Source organism: Eublepharis macularius, chromosome 5 (genome assembly GCF_028583425.1).
Source record: "Eublepharis macularius isolate TG4126 chromosome 5, MPM_Emac_v1.0, whole genome shotgun sequence".
NCBI classification, from domain to species: Eukaryota; Metazoa; Chordata; class Lepidosauria; order Squamata; family Eublepharidae; genus Eublepharis; species Eublepharis macularius.
This window is the reverse complement of record NC_072794.1, coordinates 66,640,561-66,655,636: the sequence shown is the minus strand read 5'-3', so window position 1 is coordinate 66,655,636 and position 15,076 is coordinate 66,640,561. Positions and strand designations below refer to the sequence as shown.

The window sequence follows — 15,076 nt, the reverse complement described above, 5'->3', positions numbered from 1 at the left end:
GTGTCAGGCGTCACTTGTAGCTCGGCTCTCAGTCTCCTACCCAACGTGCTTCCCACTCGTTGGCATAGCCTAACCCAAGGGGGGCTTTGACCTCAACTTCTTAAAATCAAGTCATTGTTAGTTCCTAAAATGGCAGTCAAGGTGGACTTAACTAAGATGGAGTTGGGGCAGAGAGCACACATCCAGGAAGCCGGGAGTGGGGTGGGGCTTGTAATCCTCTCCCAACAAAAAGAGCTGCAGTGATCCCTTTCTATAGGGTTGATTATTGCTATCTCATCTGGTTTGTAGAGGATGGAAACCTATGTGGAACCCAAGTCTGACTGAATGCAATCTACTTTAAGAATATTTAGAAAATTGGTCACAATGAGTTGTGATGGATCCACCAACACTGGTTAGGATCACACTGTTTGTTTTCTACAAGCTAAATTTTGAATATACTCAATACTAAAGAGAGAGCTACAGACTATTCCATCCTGTGCTACCTTAGCACATATAGCAGATGTTTTTGCCATCTGAAGGGTAGGAATAAATAGAAGATGAAAATAGAAATCATAATGTTGGTAAAAAAAGAGAGTTATTGGGACAGAAACAGTCATAATAGGACTAGCAGTATAATTAGTTACTTCTTCAAACTTAATAACATTGAAAACTGTGACCTATGCAATACTATAGTTTGCTAATTGTGGGCAGAATTAGTGATATGTAAACAATAAATGTGTGCTTCAAAATATGTCTGTACAGGGATTATCATTATGTAATGCTGTAAATTGTCTTACATAAAAACTCTCATGCTACACGTTCTGAGTAAAACCTTGTCTTAAAAACATTTCACTTTTTCCTAAAGAAAAAATATTTCCCATCTTTATAAACAAGAAATGAAATACTATAGTCCCTTGCTAAAATCAGCTTCATTTTGGCAATTTATGGCTTGGTTTTACATCATAGGGCACTTCACATGTAACCAAACCGTAGTACAATATGGACTGCACAATGCTGTTATGTATTGGCATGCATCTGATACTGTACTGCCCTGCACTTTTTTTTGGCCTGTGTCTACACAGTTTTAATCTCATCACACTGGAATTAATGTAAATAATTTTAGTCAAATGGTACCTAGTGTGCATTAGTAAAAGTAAAGCCTAAAGCAAACTCCAAAGGCAATAACAATTTGTCTTAGATTTAAAAATTTCAATCAGTATAGTAGTTCTTGATATGCTCCTCACATTCCCAGAGGTGGCTGACTGCCTCCATCTCAAGGGGCATCTGGGAAATGGCCATGGAGAAATCCTACCAAGAAGAGGAGCTGTACGATGGGAGAGCACACCTATTCTTCCTCTTCTCCACCTCTACTGGCTGGATGCCCCTCTTGGCCTGCAAATGCTCCACCTGCTGAGAGAGCCCATCTCTCAAACTGGCAAGATGGCTGGCCTGCTTAGTAAGGCTGCCCTTGATGCACAGGCTGGATGGGTGAATAGAGTCTGCTCTGATTGGACTGTAGCTGTGCCCTAGGGGGCAGAACGAACTGCAGTTTTTAGTTTGTGTGCTGAGGGATTCATTCTGGCTAAGTCAGACAAACTGGATTCTGATAATTGGTGTGTTTCTGAGAGAGAGTTAATGAGTCAGGAGATTCTGAGCAAATCAGGCAATCTGTGTGGAGCCCAAGCTGTGCATCTGAGAGAAAATGTTCATTCTGGTTAAGTCAAACAATTTTTGTGGAGCATGAGTTGTTTGTGTGTATCTCAGAAAAAGTATTTATTCTAAGTCAGGCAAACTGTAGAAAAACTTGTGTTAATCTATGTCTGTGTGGATGAGAGGAGTGTTTGTTCTGTAAGTGAAGATCTGTGCGGAAAATAAGTCTTTATTAAAGGGTCTGTGAATATGCAACTGTTTTTGAAACCACCAGTCTTAAGAACTATTCTGAAACCAGTATAGTTATCAGTACTCTGTACTCAGTCACACTTCTGTATTTATAAATACATTCCACTCTTGTTTAAGCAAGAAAAATCCCTTTTTTACCTCACAGCCACCCTCATGTCCTGACTGTTCTGTCAAACTACCATCTATAACAAAGCTATAATACCAGTTAAACAGAGGAGATCTAAGGTGAAAGCCTTTGGTGGCAGCAAAAACCTTTTGAGGGAGTCAGGGACGCAGCAATATAGATCACACAAACAAAAAAGGAAGGGATTCTCAAAGGTTTTAGAAGCCTGAGTAAAGCTAAGAAAACCTGAAGCTCTGTATGGAAGAATAAAGAGTGCTGGTTGTAACTTGTGACCAGGGCCTTTCTGAGGTAAAAGTTTAAGGTAATGTAAGGAGGAGCTGAATTAAAGGTCCAAAGGCATAGGTTATAAAAAAGAAAATAATTACAGTAGAGTTCCAGTGAGTGGAGATGTTGCTGGTCAGGTGGTGCTCCAGCATACCCACCAGGACCTTCTCCTGGCACAGCTTATGGGTATCTTTCATGCTACACAAGAAGTAACTCATAAGATGCCAGCATCTCAGGATGAGATACTGAAAGTCATGCATCACAACAACGTCTAGTCTGGGATCCTCTTCAGGAAACCAGCACATCCTTCTTTGAGAATTGAGGTTTATAGGTCATGCAGTAAATGCACTTGAGGTCCACTTGTGCTGCCAGGATGTTTGCACCGCCATCAGTCACTGAATCCCCTGCCTACCCACTCCACTAATGGCCTCTCAATGGTAGCAGAGATGTCTGCTATGTGTGTCTCGTTGAGAACCTCAGCATGCAGCAAAGCCTGGCAATAGCTAGCTTGGCAACCCCCCCCCCCCCCAGCCTGCCTAGTACTGGTTGTTCCACCCCCACCCAGAATGTTATCAGGTTGCCACCAGTACACAGTTGGTGAAAGAAATGCATGCTGTGACTGAGAGTGGCTCTAGATGTCGGATGTGAAGTGCAGTGTTCTTCCAGTAGCGTGGCAGCCCTGTAAAGGGAGGGCACTGTGATCCTAGTCAGCCTGGTGTGAACAGGGACTGTATACCAAGGCATCTTGGAGCAGCCTGTGGAAGTTGACATTCTCAGCCACAGAAGAGGGCAAATAGCCAGTTCCAGATAATTTATGATCAAATTAAATTGCACCTATCCCAGTACTGATCTTTGTGGCATCCTACTACGTAATTCCCTGCATCGAGAGAGGAACTGTCAATTTATTTCAACGTTCTTCTTCCCGTCATTTAACTAATGTTTAATCTATAAGAGGACCTGTCCTCTTATCCCATAACTACTAAGCTTACTCAGTAGTCTTCAGTGAGGTACCTTGCCAAAAGTCTTTTGAAAGGCTAAGTATATAATATCTACCGTAACCATTATCTGCATGTTGTTCACTTTCTCAAAGAACTCCAAAAGGTTGATGAGGCAGGACTTCCCTTTTCAGAATCCATGCTGATTTCCCCTCAGCTTTGTTCCTCTATTTGCCTAATAATTCTATCTAATTATAGTTTATACTAACTTGCCTGGGATAGACAGTAGGCTAATGGGACTGTAATTTCATGGTTCCCCTCTGGGCTGCCTTTTAAAAAGCAGTGTAACATTCCCTTTCTCAGATGATAATTTCCCATGTTTTGATGGGTATATCTTTCTGAAAACTATACAATGCATTTGTCTTGTAGATCATGTTTTGTACTCTGAATACACACAAAATAGACATGGACAAGCTCTTGGGAGTACAGATTGGTCTGGAAGATTTCATATTTGCTCATGTGAAAGGAGTGAAAAAGGAAGTAGAAGTTTTCAAATCTGAAGATTCTCTTGGGCTTACCATTACTGATAATGGAAATGGATGTGCCTTCATAAAAGTAAGTAGAGTTGTTTTAGATGGAATGAAATAACTTGTGTGGGAGAAATCTGTTCAGCAACAGAATAGCAGATGAACATGTTTAGTAACTCACTATGTCAGCAAGAATGTTTCATGTTCTGTTTTACCTATGCTTTCATTAATCAAACCATTCCACACAGTTGATACAACTTTTCTTTTAAAAATATCCTGCTTCCCTTAAGCCTTGAGCATAAAGAGAATGGGAGAGAATTGTGTTCTGAGGACATGCAGCTTTTGTTCTGTTGTCCCTGCCTGTGTCCTTAAATCATGAGAAGGCATGTTTGAATTTTACAGACCACAGGAGGCAAGGGATAACATACAGACTTTTAAAACCCAGTTCGTTGTTAGTCTTCTGTGCAGTCGTATATGGGACTGCACATTTGCAGGTAGGTTTCTGTAACAACAATTACAGGTAAATACAATACTGCTTTGACCCTCTGTAGGAGAGTTGCTGCAGCTGGGCCCTTCCTGATTAGAACAGAAGAGCAGGTGTAGTGTGGAACCTGCAAAAGCCGCTCTCCTTAAGCTGGGAGTGTCATAGCACAAGTAGAGGGGCTGCAGCGGCAGCAGCACCTTTCCCTCCCTGTATTGGGTTCTGTGGAGTCAGGAAGCACAGATTGAGAGAGGGATAGAGAGGAGAGGCTAAAAGAGCAAAATCTCTTATTTGCGCTACTGTTTCTCCCTGATTCTTTTTCTCATAAGTGTCAGCTTGTTTTGTTCTCAGATTACTCTTGCTAAAGGGAAAAAGAGTTCCACTGACCACTGAGAGTGAAGCTACAAGTGACTTTCTTCATGTGGTGAACACTTGATTTTTCTCGCAAGTTTACCTGGGAAGTGAAGTCCGAGTGGTCCTTCCCCTCCCTGTTAGAATAGCTGCCTGAAGAGTCACAAGGGGGCTTCGTTTGGGGGTGGGCAGCTGCTACTTTCTCCCAGGGCGTCCTGCGGGCTGCCTGCTCCCAGGGAGCTGCTCTGGAGAAAGTGGCTGCGTCGGTGAAGCTTCAGCCGCAGCGACAGTGGAAGGATCTGCTGCAGATTCTTCTACTGTCGCTGCGGCTGAAGCTTCACCAACGTGGCTGCTTCCAGAGCAGCTCCCTGGGAGCAGGCAGCCTGCAGGACGCCCTGGGAGAAAGTAGCAGCTGCCCACCCCCAAACGAAGCCCTCTTGTGGCTCTTCAGGCAGCTATTCTAACAGGGAGGGGAAGGATCACTCGGACTTCACTTCCCAGGTAAACTTGCAAGAAAAATCAAGTGTTCGCCACATGAAGAAAGTCACTTGGGCTGAATCCACATTACCTCCACGCGTCCCAGTGTTGCACTAAATGTCCACGAAACACCCGGAAGTATAGCGTCTTTCAAGCGCAATTCAGAAATCGCGCTTGAAAGATGCTATACTTCCGGGTGTTTCGCGGACATTTAGTGCAACACCGGGACGCGCGGAGGTAATGTGGATTCGGCCTTGTAGTGACACTCTCAGTCTTTTTTTTTTTGAAAATTTTTATTATTTTTTTAATATCTAACATAAAAATCTACAAAAGACTACACAAGTATAAGGGGGAGGGGAAAAAAGGGAGGGGAGGACTGGGAAAAGGGAAAAGCAACATACAAACAACAAACGCTACACTACATGTCTTGTATTCCCTTCATGCTGCAATTTTTCTTAAAAGTTAACTTTCTAATATGCTATCAGGTTGGTAGATCTTATACAATACAGACTATATTCAGGATCAGGACTTCTCCCCCCCCCCCCTGCGTCTCGGTCTCAGTTCTCTCTGCGCAGCTGGAGCAGCTGCGCCCGCTCTTTCCTCCCCCCCACTTTCCCCTTCAGACTTCGAACTTTCTTCTTGCTGAAACTCCTGATGGTTGAACAAAAAGTCTGTCAGCTGTGCGTCCGATGTAATCTTGTAAGTTTGATCCTTATATCTGAACCAGACGCCTTCTGGAAACAGCCATTTATATTTTACATCACATTTCCTCAAGAAAGCCGCAAGTCCTTTATACTTGAATCTTCTTTTACGAGCCAAAAATGGAACATCCTTCAATATTTTAACCTTATTGCCCAAATAATCCAAGTCCACATTGTACAAATTGTATAAGATGGTGTCCCAAATCTTCTTAGATGAAAAGTCAATAATAATCTCGCGAGGCAGCTGACGCTTCATTACATACTTTGAAGATGTCCACCGGACTTCCAAAATATCGCTTTTTAGCTCTTCTTTAGTTGCCTTTGCGAATGGCGCCAAAAGTCCAGACATCAAATCTTTTAAATTTTCACTTTGCTCTTCTTTTACATTTTGAAGACGCAGTACCGTTTGGGCACGGTCCACTTGTAATCCTATTATTTGATTCTCCAAAAGCTTCACTTCCTTACTTGTTGCTTTCATGAGTACTGCGTTCTCGTGTGCAGACTGCTCTGCTCCAGTCGCTGTTTCTTTAATGGCTTTCACTTCGCTCTCCACTGTATCAACCTTTTGCCCCATTTCATTCAGTTTCACAACAAAGGGCTGCACAGCATCGAAGACTGCTCGTCTCACCATCTCTTCCAAAGTTTCCCCCTTCCCCTGTAATGTCGCCATCACCGATTTACTCATTGCTGGGCTCTGCTTTCTCGTCGCCATCTTGGGGGGGGGGCGCCAACTAAGTTCTGAAACTCGGTGCAGGGGAAGAAATCTGCGCCTTTTTAGCTTCAACTCCCACCAATCCTTCGCATACGCTTAAATCAGAAGGGATTCGTTTACTTACAGGCTTTCACCTTAAATCTGCTTATTACCATTCTCCCTGGCCCGGCAGCACACGGAGTGCTGCGCAAGTCTGCCGGCCTCCGTTGGAGCAAATGGGCAATTTACCCCCCTGCATTGCTTCCGGGGGGTTCTTCCCGTGGCGCCCCGGACCCTGGCTCCCTCACTGGGAGTCCTGGGGGTTAACCCTCACGGGTCAACCGCCCGGTCAGGCTGCTCAGACTGTTCCTCCCGGACCTGCGGAGAGGAGCGTCCGACATGGCCGGGAAAACGAAACCGAATCCGTGACACTCTCAGTCTTGAGGTGTTTTAAAGTACCATCACCACCACCACCTTCCAATGGTTCTGCTTAGAGTTCTCTGTTTTAGATTTTGTTCAGTAGTTAGGGATTAGCATTCTGGCATGCAATTGATTGCCCTGTTTTCCTTTCGTCCAATTTTCTTTTCTTTTAGATTTTGCAAAGTCCATTGAAAAGTAAAATTTTCTACTCCCATTTTACTATGATTAGTATGAATTTATTCTAACTTGATGAAAGCTAGTAGTTAGCGTGTCAGAGTGAGCTGAAAAAGTGTGACAGTTTTTCATACAAAGCAAAGATAATTTGCTCTTGGAAAAAAGACTTACTAAAGTCGTTTTTGTTGTTACGTACACCCACGCACACTTTTCATTTTAACCGTTTCTTTACTTCAATAAAGATTCACCAGTTAATGAAAAGCTGTTTTAGAAAGTTTATTGTAAATATTCATTTAGGAGATAGATGTAACCCAATAGATGATGAGTTGGATCCAAGCTCACCCGTGCAGCGGCAAAAAGCATTGATTCTTGTATAATCCCTTGCCCCAGTTTGTTCAGATTTTCCACTCCAGTTGCAGTTTTCCATGTCATATCCTGCATGGTTCCCATGGATTACCTAACCTTCTGAAACAGCTGCTTGGGTGATGCTGGGGCCTAGAACATATAGGGGGAGATGGGAAAGATGAACCAAGCTCTGTTTGCTGTTTTTAAATCAGCGAAAGACTGTAATTATGATTTAAAATGTATACCCCTTTCACACTCATGGATTTACGTGCCATTTCTGAGAAGTTGGCACGATTGCAACAGATTCGGCTTGGCACCACTGGCTGAGAAGTTTCGAATTGGCGTCCTGTGTTTCATTTCACAGTCGCTTTGAAGCCCCAGTTTTGTTGCAGGCTTTGTGGGCTTTGGAATTCACATCACTCTTTTTTTTAAAAAAAAAATTGCATATGCGTTGTAATGTTGTGATGTTAACATGTGAAACCCCACCCCTCCCTATGCACATCATCTCTGTGCAGCCATTTTCGCACCCTAACTTTTCATGTTTGAAAATAGCGCCGAGGGGTGTTGAGAGCTGATTGTCCCTGCCCAGCAAATTTTCCAGTCACCATTGGTCTCACATGATCACGTGAACCCTGAATGGGTGTGGTGTGGTGAGCTTTTTGGAGAAAATGTAGACTCTCCATGCTTGTTTGAATGCCATTTTAAGGCCATCATCATTTATATTGAGCATTAAAAATCAAAAGGGAAACATGTCCAAACATTCAAATGAACAGAAGTGGTTCTTTGTGGAGCCAGAAAGCATATCTACTGGTGGTGATTTCCCATGGCACCTTTTTCTCAAACAGCAGTAACATAAGAGCGTTGCTTCCTGTACATTGATAAAAGATGAACAACGCGTGTTCGAGCTGTTTGTGCACATGCGGGCAAGAGGAGAAGACAGAGAGCAAGGTAGGAACTAGCGTTCCAATCTCCTGCTGGGAACTGAAGGGACCTGATAACCCTAATTAACCCCCCCGCCCCCATACTGGCTGCAGGCAGAGCATTTACATAGAGGTTCTGCTGCAGCTAGGGCACCATTATTCTTTTAAGTCAGAGCAGAGGAGGTTTTTCTTTTCTCCAGCTTAAAATGCAAAGCCCCAGTAGCCCCACAGGTAATGCTAAAAAAGAGCACAATGTTGTGTATAAGCTCTTCAGTAAAGCAGGGGACATGCTGCGTTTCTACCAGTTAATGCCTTTAATTTGGATTATAGTAAAAGGCTCTCTTCCTAAGCAATTGGAGTAGTACAGTTAGAAATGTATGAAGAAAAAATGTTTTATCTGTATGGAGTGGTTTGACTAATAAAAAGGTGAGAAAGAATAGATGTAAGAGGGTAAACAGCTGCGTATTACAAAATTCAGCAGGCCTTTAAAATGTTAGTGGTTTTCTTTGATGACAAGCTTTTTTCTACTTTCATGTATTTTCTTTAAATGCAAATGGCTTCCTTAAAATGACTCAGAGGAGCAAAACATTGCTTCAAAATTTGTAGTTGAATCATGTGCATCTCCCTCTCTTTTGATTGTTTATTATAAATAGCACTTCCTTTTATCTAAGAGCCAGTTTGGTATAGTGGTTAAGAGTGGCAAGACTAATCTGGAGAACTGGGTTTGATTCCCCACTCCTCTGCTTGAAGCCAGCTGCATGACATTGGGTCAGTCACGGCTTCTCAGAGCTCTCTCAGCCCCACCCAACTCAGGGTGATTGTCTTGAGGATAACGATAACATACTTTGTAAACTGCTCTGTTAAGTTGTCCTGAACAGTGGTATATAAATAGAATGTTGTTGTTGTTATACCTTTGGTTATGCAACTGTATAGCTTCTATTGCAGGTGTGATTAGAAAGTGGCCATTTTCTGGTAGACCATCTAGTGTCTTACTCTGTAGGTTGTGGGGGATTATTGAAAGATGGATTAGGTACCTGATAGCACATTTGGAATTTTGAGAAAAGGTAGTGGGTTCCACCTCACAATGTCTACCATATTGTCGGTGAGGAGGGAATCACAAAACCACTGTCATGGGGCAGGGTCAGTTACAACATGTTGGGAGGCTCCAAGCTAAGTGTCCTCTGCGACAGAGGCAGCTGACACAGGTGCAAAGTGCCTCCTGTACTGAGGAGGACAGAAGATAAGGCAGGATAGGCTCAGTCAGGTAGATATGGTTTGGTTTCAGTTTCTAGAGAAAGGGGTGTGTGCACATGCGTGTGCATGCATGTTTGCATGTGTGTGTGTTAGAGCCAAACTAGACATGACAGTGGCCACAGATCCTTCTCATGGTCTCTGTTGCCATTTGCAGTTTTTTAAAAATTGCCATGAGATCGTGATCCAGCTTTCGTCTGTGGTACAGCAGTCCCAGGAGCTCTTGTTTCCTCCCCATGCCTTTTCAGGTGCTGAAACAGCCCCTGTTACTATTTTGACACCTGAAAAGGCTTGTGGGGGGGATAAGAGCTCCTGAAATTGCCCCATCATGCATGCAATTTGGATCAGGACCTTGTTGCAATTTTTAAGGAACTACAGCTGCTTTTAAAATGGCAGTGGCCTTAGGAAGGATCTGTGGCTGCTGTTTCATCAAGTTTGGATCCCTATCTCTGCTTGGTTACAGGGAGAGATTTTCAAGCCCAGGGACATAAGAAAGCCTGTGTCTTTGTCTAAGCTGATGATACTATGGCTGGAATAAACTTGGTGCCTTGTAGGGATCTCATTCCTCCGGTGGGAGCGGGAAATCCCCCACGTTTATCATCCCCTCTCTGCCACCACTCACCTGGCCAGCAGGGGGAAAGGCGTGGGAATGGGCCTCCCAGACACACTCCAGGGGCGGCATGATGGAGTGACATCATCACACCACCCTGAGAATGCTCCTGCACTTTGCTGCGGGCCGATTTTGGCCCCAAACAGGCCTGCACGATGACATCACTTCCCAAGGAAGATCATGGGAAGGCTGGAAAGGTAAGCACCAGGTGCCCCTAGACTCCCAGCTGGCTAGGGAGGACCTGGTTAGGGGGACCTGGTAACCCTAGTGTTTTGCTAGTCTGTCAGCTAAATGGGAACAATTTGAAACTGCCTCTTTTTTCTTTTTCATTCACTGGATTTCCCCCCACAAGACTCAAGAAGCAACTGGGCATCAGGAAATACATTGGCAGATACCATGGTGTTCCTGGGTGCCATGATATGGATTGCTGCCATAACTGTAAAGAAAGCCTTATAAACTGTTGTTTTGTAAATTTAAAGTACATTTGCATTTTTCAGTAAGCAAAAAAAAAGAGATCATGCAAGACTGCAATTATCTCTCTTCTTTTCAGTTTAGTTGTTCAGATGAATTAGTGTATTGAACATGCTTTAGAAAATTGGTACCTAACCATGAGGATGTGGAACTTCCAAAAGTGCATTACTGATTGTGATGTAAATACCGCTTTGTCAATATATTTGTAGCAATCCCCTGTTCTGTTGCTCATAAATTCACACTTGCACTGGAATATTTGGGTTTTAACTGATATCTTGGTTGAAATTCTGTGTTACTGGTATCTACTTAATACATTGTATTATGTGCATGTATAATTGGATATTCCAGGATCACAGACCTATGATGGAAAGATTGATGACAAACACAAACCTTGAACTCCATGAGGAATTTATAAAGTACTGGAGAATGACAGAGAGTGGGGAAACAGTGGATGGAAAAGAATTAACCATCCCCTTGTCCATTCTCATCTTGATTGCCCCTTTTGGAAGACTTGTTCTTGTTAAAAGTGGCATATCAAGGTAATGTTGATATTCAGTGTCAAATTTCACTCATAGTTTGTGCTGTATAGTTCTCCTGTATCTGTACTGCTTGAACTGAAGTTTGGAGATGAGCAGTTTGAATGCTAGCATATTGTATCTCTCAATATTTCACATATAAAAAGACACATTTTTATGTACCTATAATAGTCCTATTCTTCCTCGAAACATATCTACTACCCCTCAAGTCAGCATCCTAAACATATCAAACAATCCGTTATCTACAGCCAAGCTCCATGCTTCTGCCACATCCATTGCAATCTGACTGTCTGAGATTTTCATCTGCAGGATCAACAACATTACCCACCTGATGTAGTGAGGAAAGATATCAGCAAATCCAGAATGATACCAAGGGACCACCTGCTACAAGATAAGCCCAAACGAAGTAACAACAGAACACCACTGATGGTCACATAAAGCCCTAAACTCAAATCAATTCAGTGCATCATTAATGACCTCCAATCTATGCTGATAGGCATTGGGAGGCAATCCTTTTCTTGCCCACAGACAGCCTGCTAAATTTAACTTCTCATTCACAATAATGCACTTCTTAACATGGATACAGACCCTGGGACCAGGGCCTGCAATAAATCAAGATGCCAACTCTGTCCCCATTATGCATTCTAACTACACAATCATCAGACCTGACACCACCAACCATACCATCTCAGGTTCATTCACTTGTTCATCTTTCAGCATTATATATGTCATCATGTCAGCAAATGCCCTTCCACTTTTTACATCAGACAAACAGGACAGTCCCTATGCAAAAGAATAAATGGATATAAATCTAACAATAATCACAACACTCAAAAACCAGTGGGAGAACGTTTTAATCTTCTAGGACATTCCATCGCTGACCTAAGAATGGCATCTTTCAAACAGAATCTTTAAGGGGAGATTATAATGCAAAATTGCTGAACTGGAGTTAATTCACAAATTCAGAACAATGGAACCCCTCCCCAGGCTGAATAGGGACAAAGGGTTCTTTTCTCTATCACTATGAGATGCTACTAGACTTGAAACTTGCTCTTCTACTGCAGACCGACATGGCTCCTCACCTGAAACTACTTACCCTGTTAAGTGCTCATTTCAATAGCATGTTATTTGCTTCATTATATGAAAACACTGAGCTGAATTGTCTAAAAAAATATACAGTTATATATATTGCCATTTGCCACTATTACCATGTTTAAATTTGCTGGACTGAAAAGAAAGTTTTCTCACAAGCCCATGGGATTTTGAAAATGTGTGTGTGGAGGACACTTATTTAACTGGAGCAACTGCACCTCTTTATACTTAAGCTTTCCCCAGTTTTCTTGTTTACTTCCTTAGCTTCAAACAATGATATTTGTGGTTAGCATTTTTTTTCTGTGCCCTCGTTTGACACAGCATAGTTCTGTGGACCAGCCTACTAATACAATGTCTTTTTATTTCACAGAGAATCAAAGCAGGCAGCCTTATTGACCAAATAAAAGTGATATGTGTTGGTGACCATATAGAATCTATAAATGGAAAAAGTGTAGTGGGCTGTCGCCATTATGAAGTTGCTAAGTATTTAAAGGATTTGGAGAAGGGTCAGATGTTTACGCTAAAATTGATAGAACCGCTGAAATCCTTTGGTGAGTGACATGTATAGCAGTATATCATAAATGGTAGCGCTGTTTTTTCTTCTTTTTATATTAAATCTGTTTCCAAATAGAGTGAAACTACCTATTTTGCCACTAGAGACGATGCACCTTGAAGGTAAAGTTTAAAAGAGGCTTTCACAACTTTTGACCCACTAAGTTAATTGCAGCCACCAGTGCCTCAGTAAATCAGTCTCCCCCCCCTATCTTGCTTGGCTAGAATGGAAATACAACAGGGTTGTAATGGTTGGTAGGGCTATATTTAGTTGGATGGGTCATATTAAGCAGTCTTGTTTTAACCCATTCAGTAACCAAAGATCTGAAGAACAAATTGTTGAACTGCCACAGAGAACAGTGCTTTAAAAAAGGAACTTTCTATACATTGTCCAAATGTTATATAATTTTCAGCCATAAACTTCCCAACTTATCTGTCCTCCTACCTGAAAAATGTACATCCTTAGGAAGTTAACAATGTTGGGCTTGCTGGGCTCAACTCAAAGTTTTGACTATCACATATAAAGCCCTTCATGGCTTTGGCACCTCATATCTACAGGACGACCTCTCTCCCTGTGCTCTGCCACAGCAGCTTTGCTGATCTGAACAGGGCTTTCTGCAGATGCCACCCTGCAAATGGGCAAAATCAACAGCTCCCCCCCTTCTCTGTAGTGGGTCCCACCTTATGGAGTTGCCTACCTGAAGGAGTCAGGGAAGTTTCCACTTTCCTAGCTTTCCACAAACAATGCAAAACGGAATTATTCAGGAGGGCTTTTTAAATTCAGGCAATAGAGTTGTGCTGTAAGAAAATAGTTCAGAGGTACACTTTGATAAAGGGACAAGAACTGTAGACTGTACAACTAGATACTGTTGATAGATGTAGATATGATCTAACTGGGTAGTTTCTGCATCTTTTAATTATTTATGTTTTGTTTCAGCAATGTTTCAGCGCTGTATTCCTGTATTTGAATTGTATGCTTCTTGTCAAATTTTTGCCATGCATACCTTGTTGTATCGTTTATTGAACGTCCCAGCATAGACTTACACTATGTAATCTGCTTTGGGTCTCAGTGAGAAAGGCAGACTATAAATAAATAACATGAATAAATAGCACAGAAGCTCTGCAAGTTGTACAAAATCTGTGCAAAGCAAGTCCCAGAGGAAATCCAATTTAGATTTACTAAATTTCAACTTACTGTACAGATCATTTTAATTTTGACTTTGCTTTTAATGACATCTAGAACAAAAAATAATTATTCTTGGATTAAAATTCCAAATTTAAAATTAAATATGTCTGTTGCAGATATGATTGAACCAAGGTCAAAAGGTGGAAGTTTTGCTGAGGGAAAAATCACCAGGGGAAAAGAGACTCTTCGACTGAGATCTAAAGGCCCTGCAACAGTGGAAGAAATGGTGAGTTCTTACTTCATAACTTGTTAACTGTTGGTGCTAGAAACTATGTGGGTCCGGGAATACACAGTCAAGGCAATATATTCAAATGTTTATAATTCATATATTAGTGCAATGGTGCAAAAGTGCAAAGTGCTATCGAATAAATATAAACAGTGAATACAATATCAATAAATACAGTAAAACATCATATACATGTCCGAGTCATTCTTTAGTTACAATGTCCATAAAGGATGAATAGATGATCCATGCAACAACTGCAATAGGAGTTCACCAACATGTAGATGGAGAGCCGGAGTAGCAAATAGGGGTGACCCCAGTCCAAGCCAAACTGAAATCTGGATGTGCCGACGGGATTATGCATGCAAATTTTACCATTCCCGTTTCGTAAAATATACTTCTTCCTAGGCACAAATTACTGGATAGTCACCAAACCCTTGGTTTCTCTGGTATAGCTGCTCACATCATATTCATTTCAACATAAGGATTCTCCAACGGACAGGTTATAATAAAATACTGGGTTTTCTTTTCTTCCATTCATAATGTTATATATCAAAATCCCAGGAGTTTAAATGAAGCTCCTTGTCTACCATGACTCATTATTGGTCCACTATTTAGTGGTACAGTGGAAGTTGTTTTTTTCAATAAGTTGGTTTTTTGTGAGTTTTCTTTTAAAAAAGCAAACACCTTCAGAAACAATACATTACAGGGGTCCCTAACAGTCTTTAACTTCATTCTTTTTTTAAAAAAGTTTGTACATGAGTTCCCTCCAGTTACCCTATTTTCAGAGTTGAACTTCTAAATTGGGGGCAATCATATTTTGCCTCCAGTGTGTACATAGGTGTTAATGTACAAGCAAGAACACCT

General features: G+C 41.8%; 1 protein-coding gene across 1 annotated transcript in view; it reads left to right on the top strand.

Annotated features, from left to right (window-relative positions):
• Positions 1-15,076, top strand: part of GIPC2 (GIPC PDZ domain containing family member 2) — a 55,776-nt gene that overhangs the window by 15,923 nt on the left and 24,777 nt on the right. Inside the window, exons 2-4 of the mRNA XM_054979109.1 lie at positions 3,631-3,816; positions 12,619-12,799; positions 14,103-14,212. Coding sequence (XP_054835084.1) covers positions 3,631-3,816; positions 12,619-12,799; positions 14,103-14,212 — 477 coding nt within the window. The remainder of the gene's footprint in view (positions 1-3,630; positions 3,817-12,618; positions 12,800-14,102; positions 14,213-15,076) is intronic.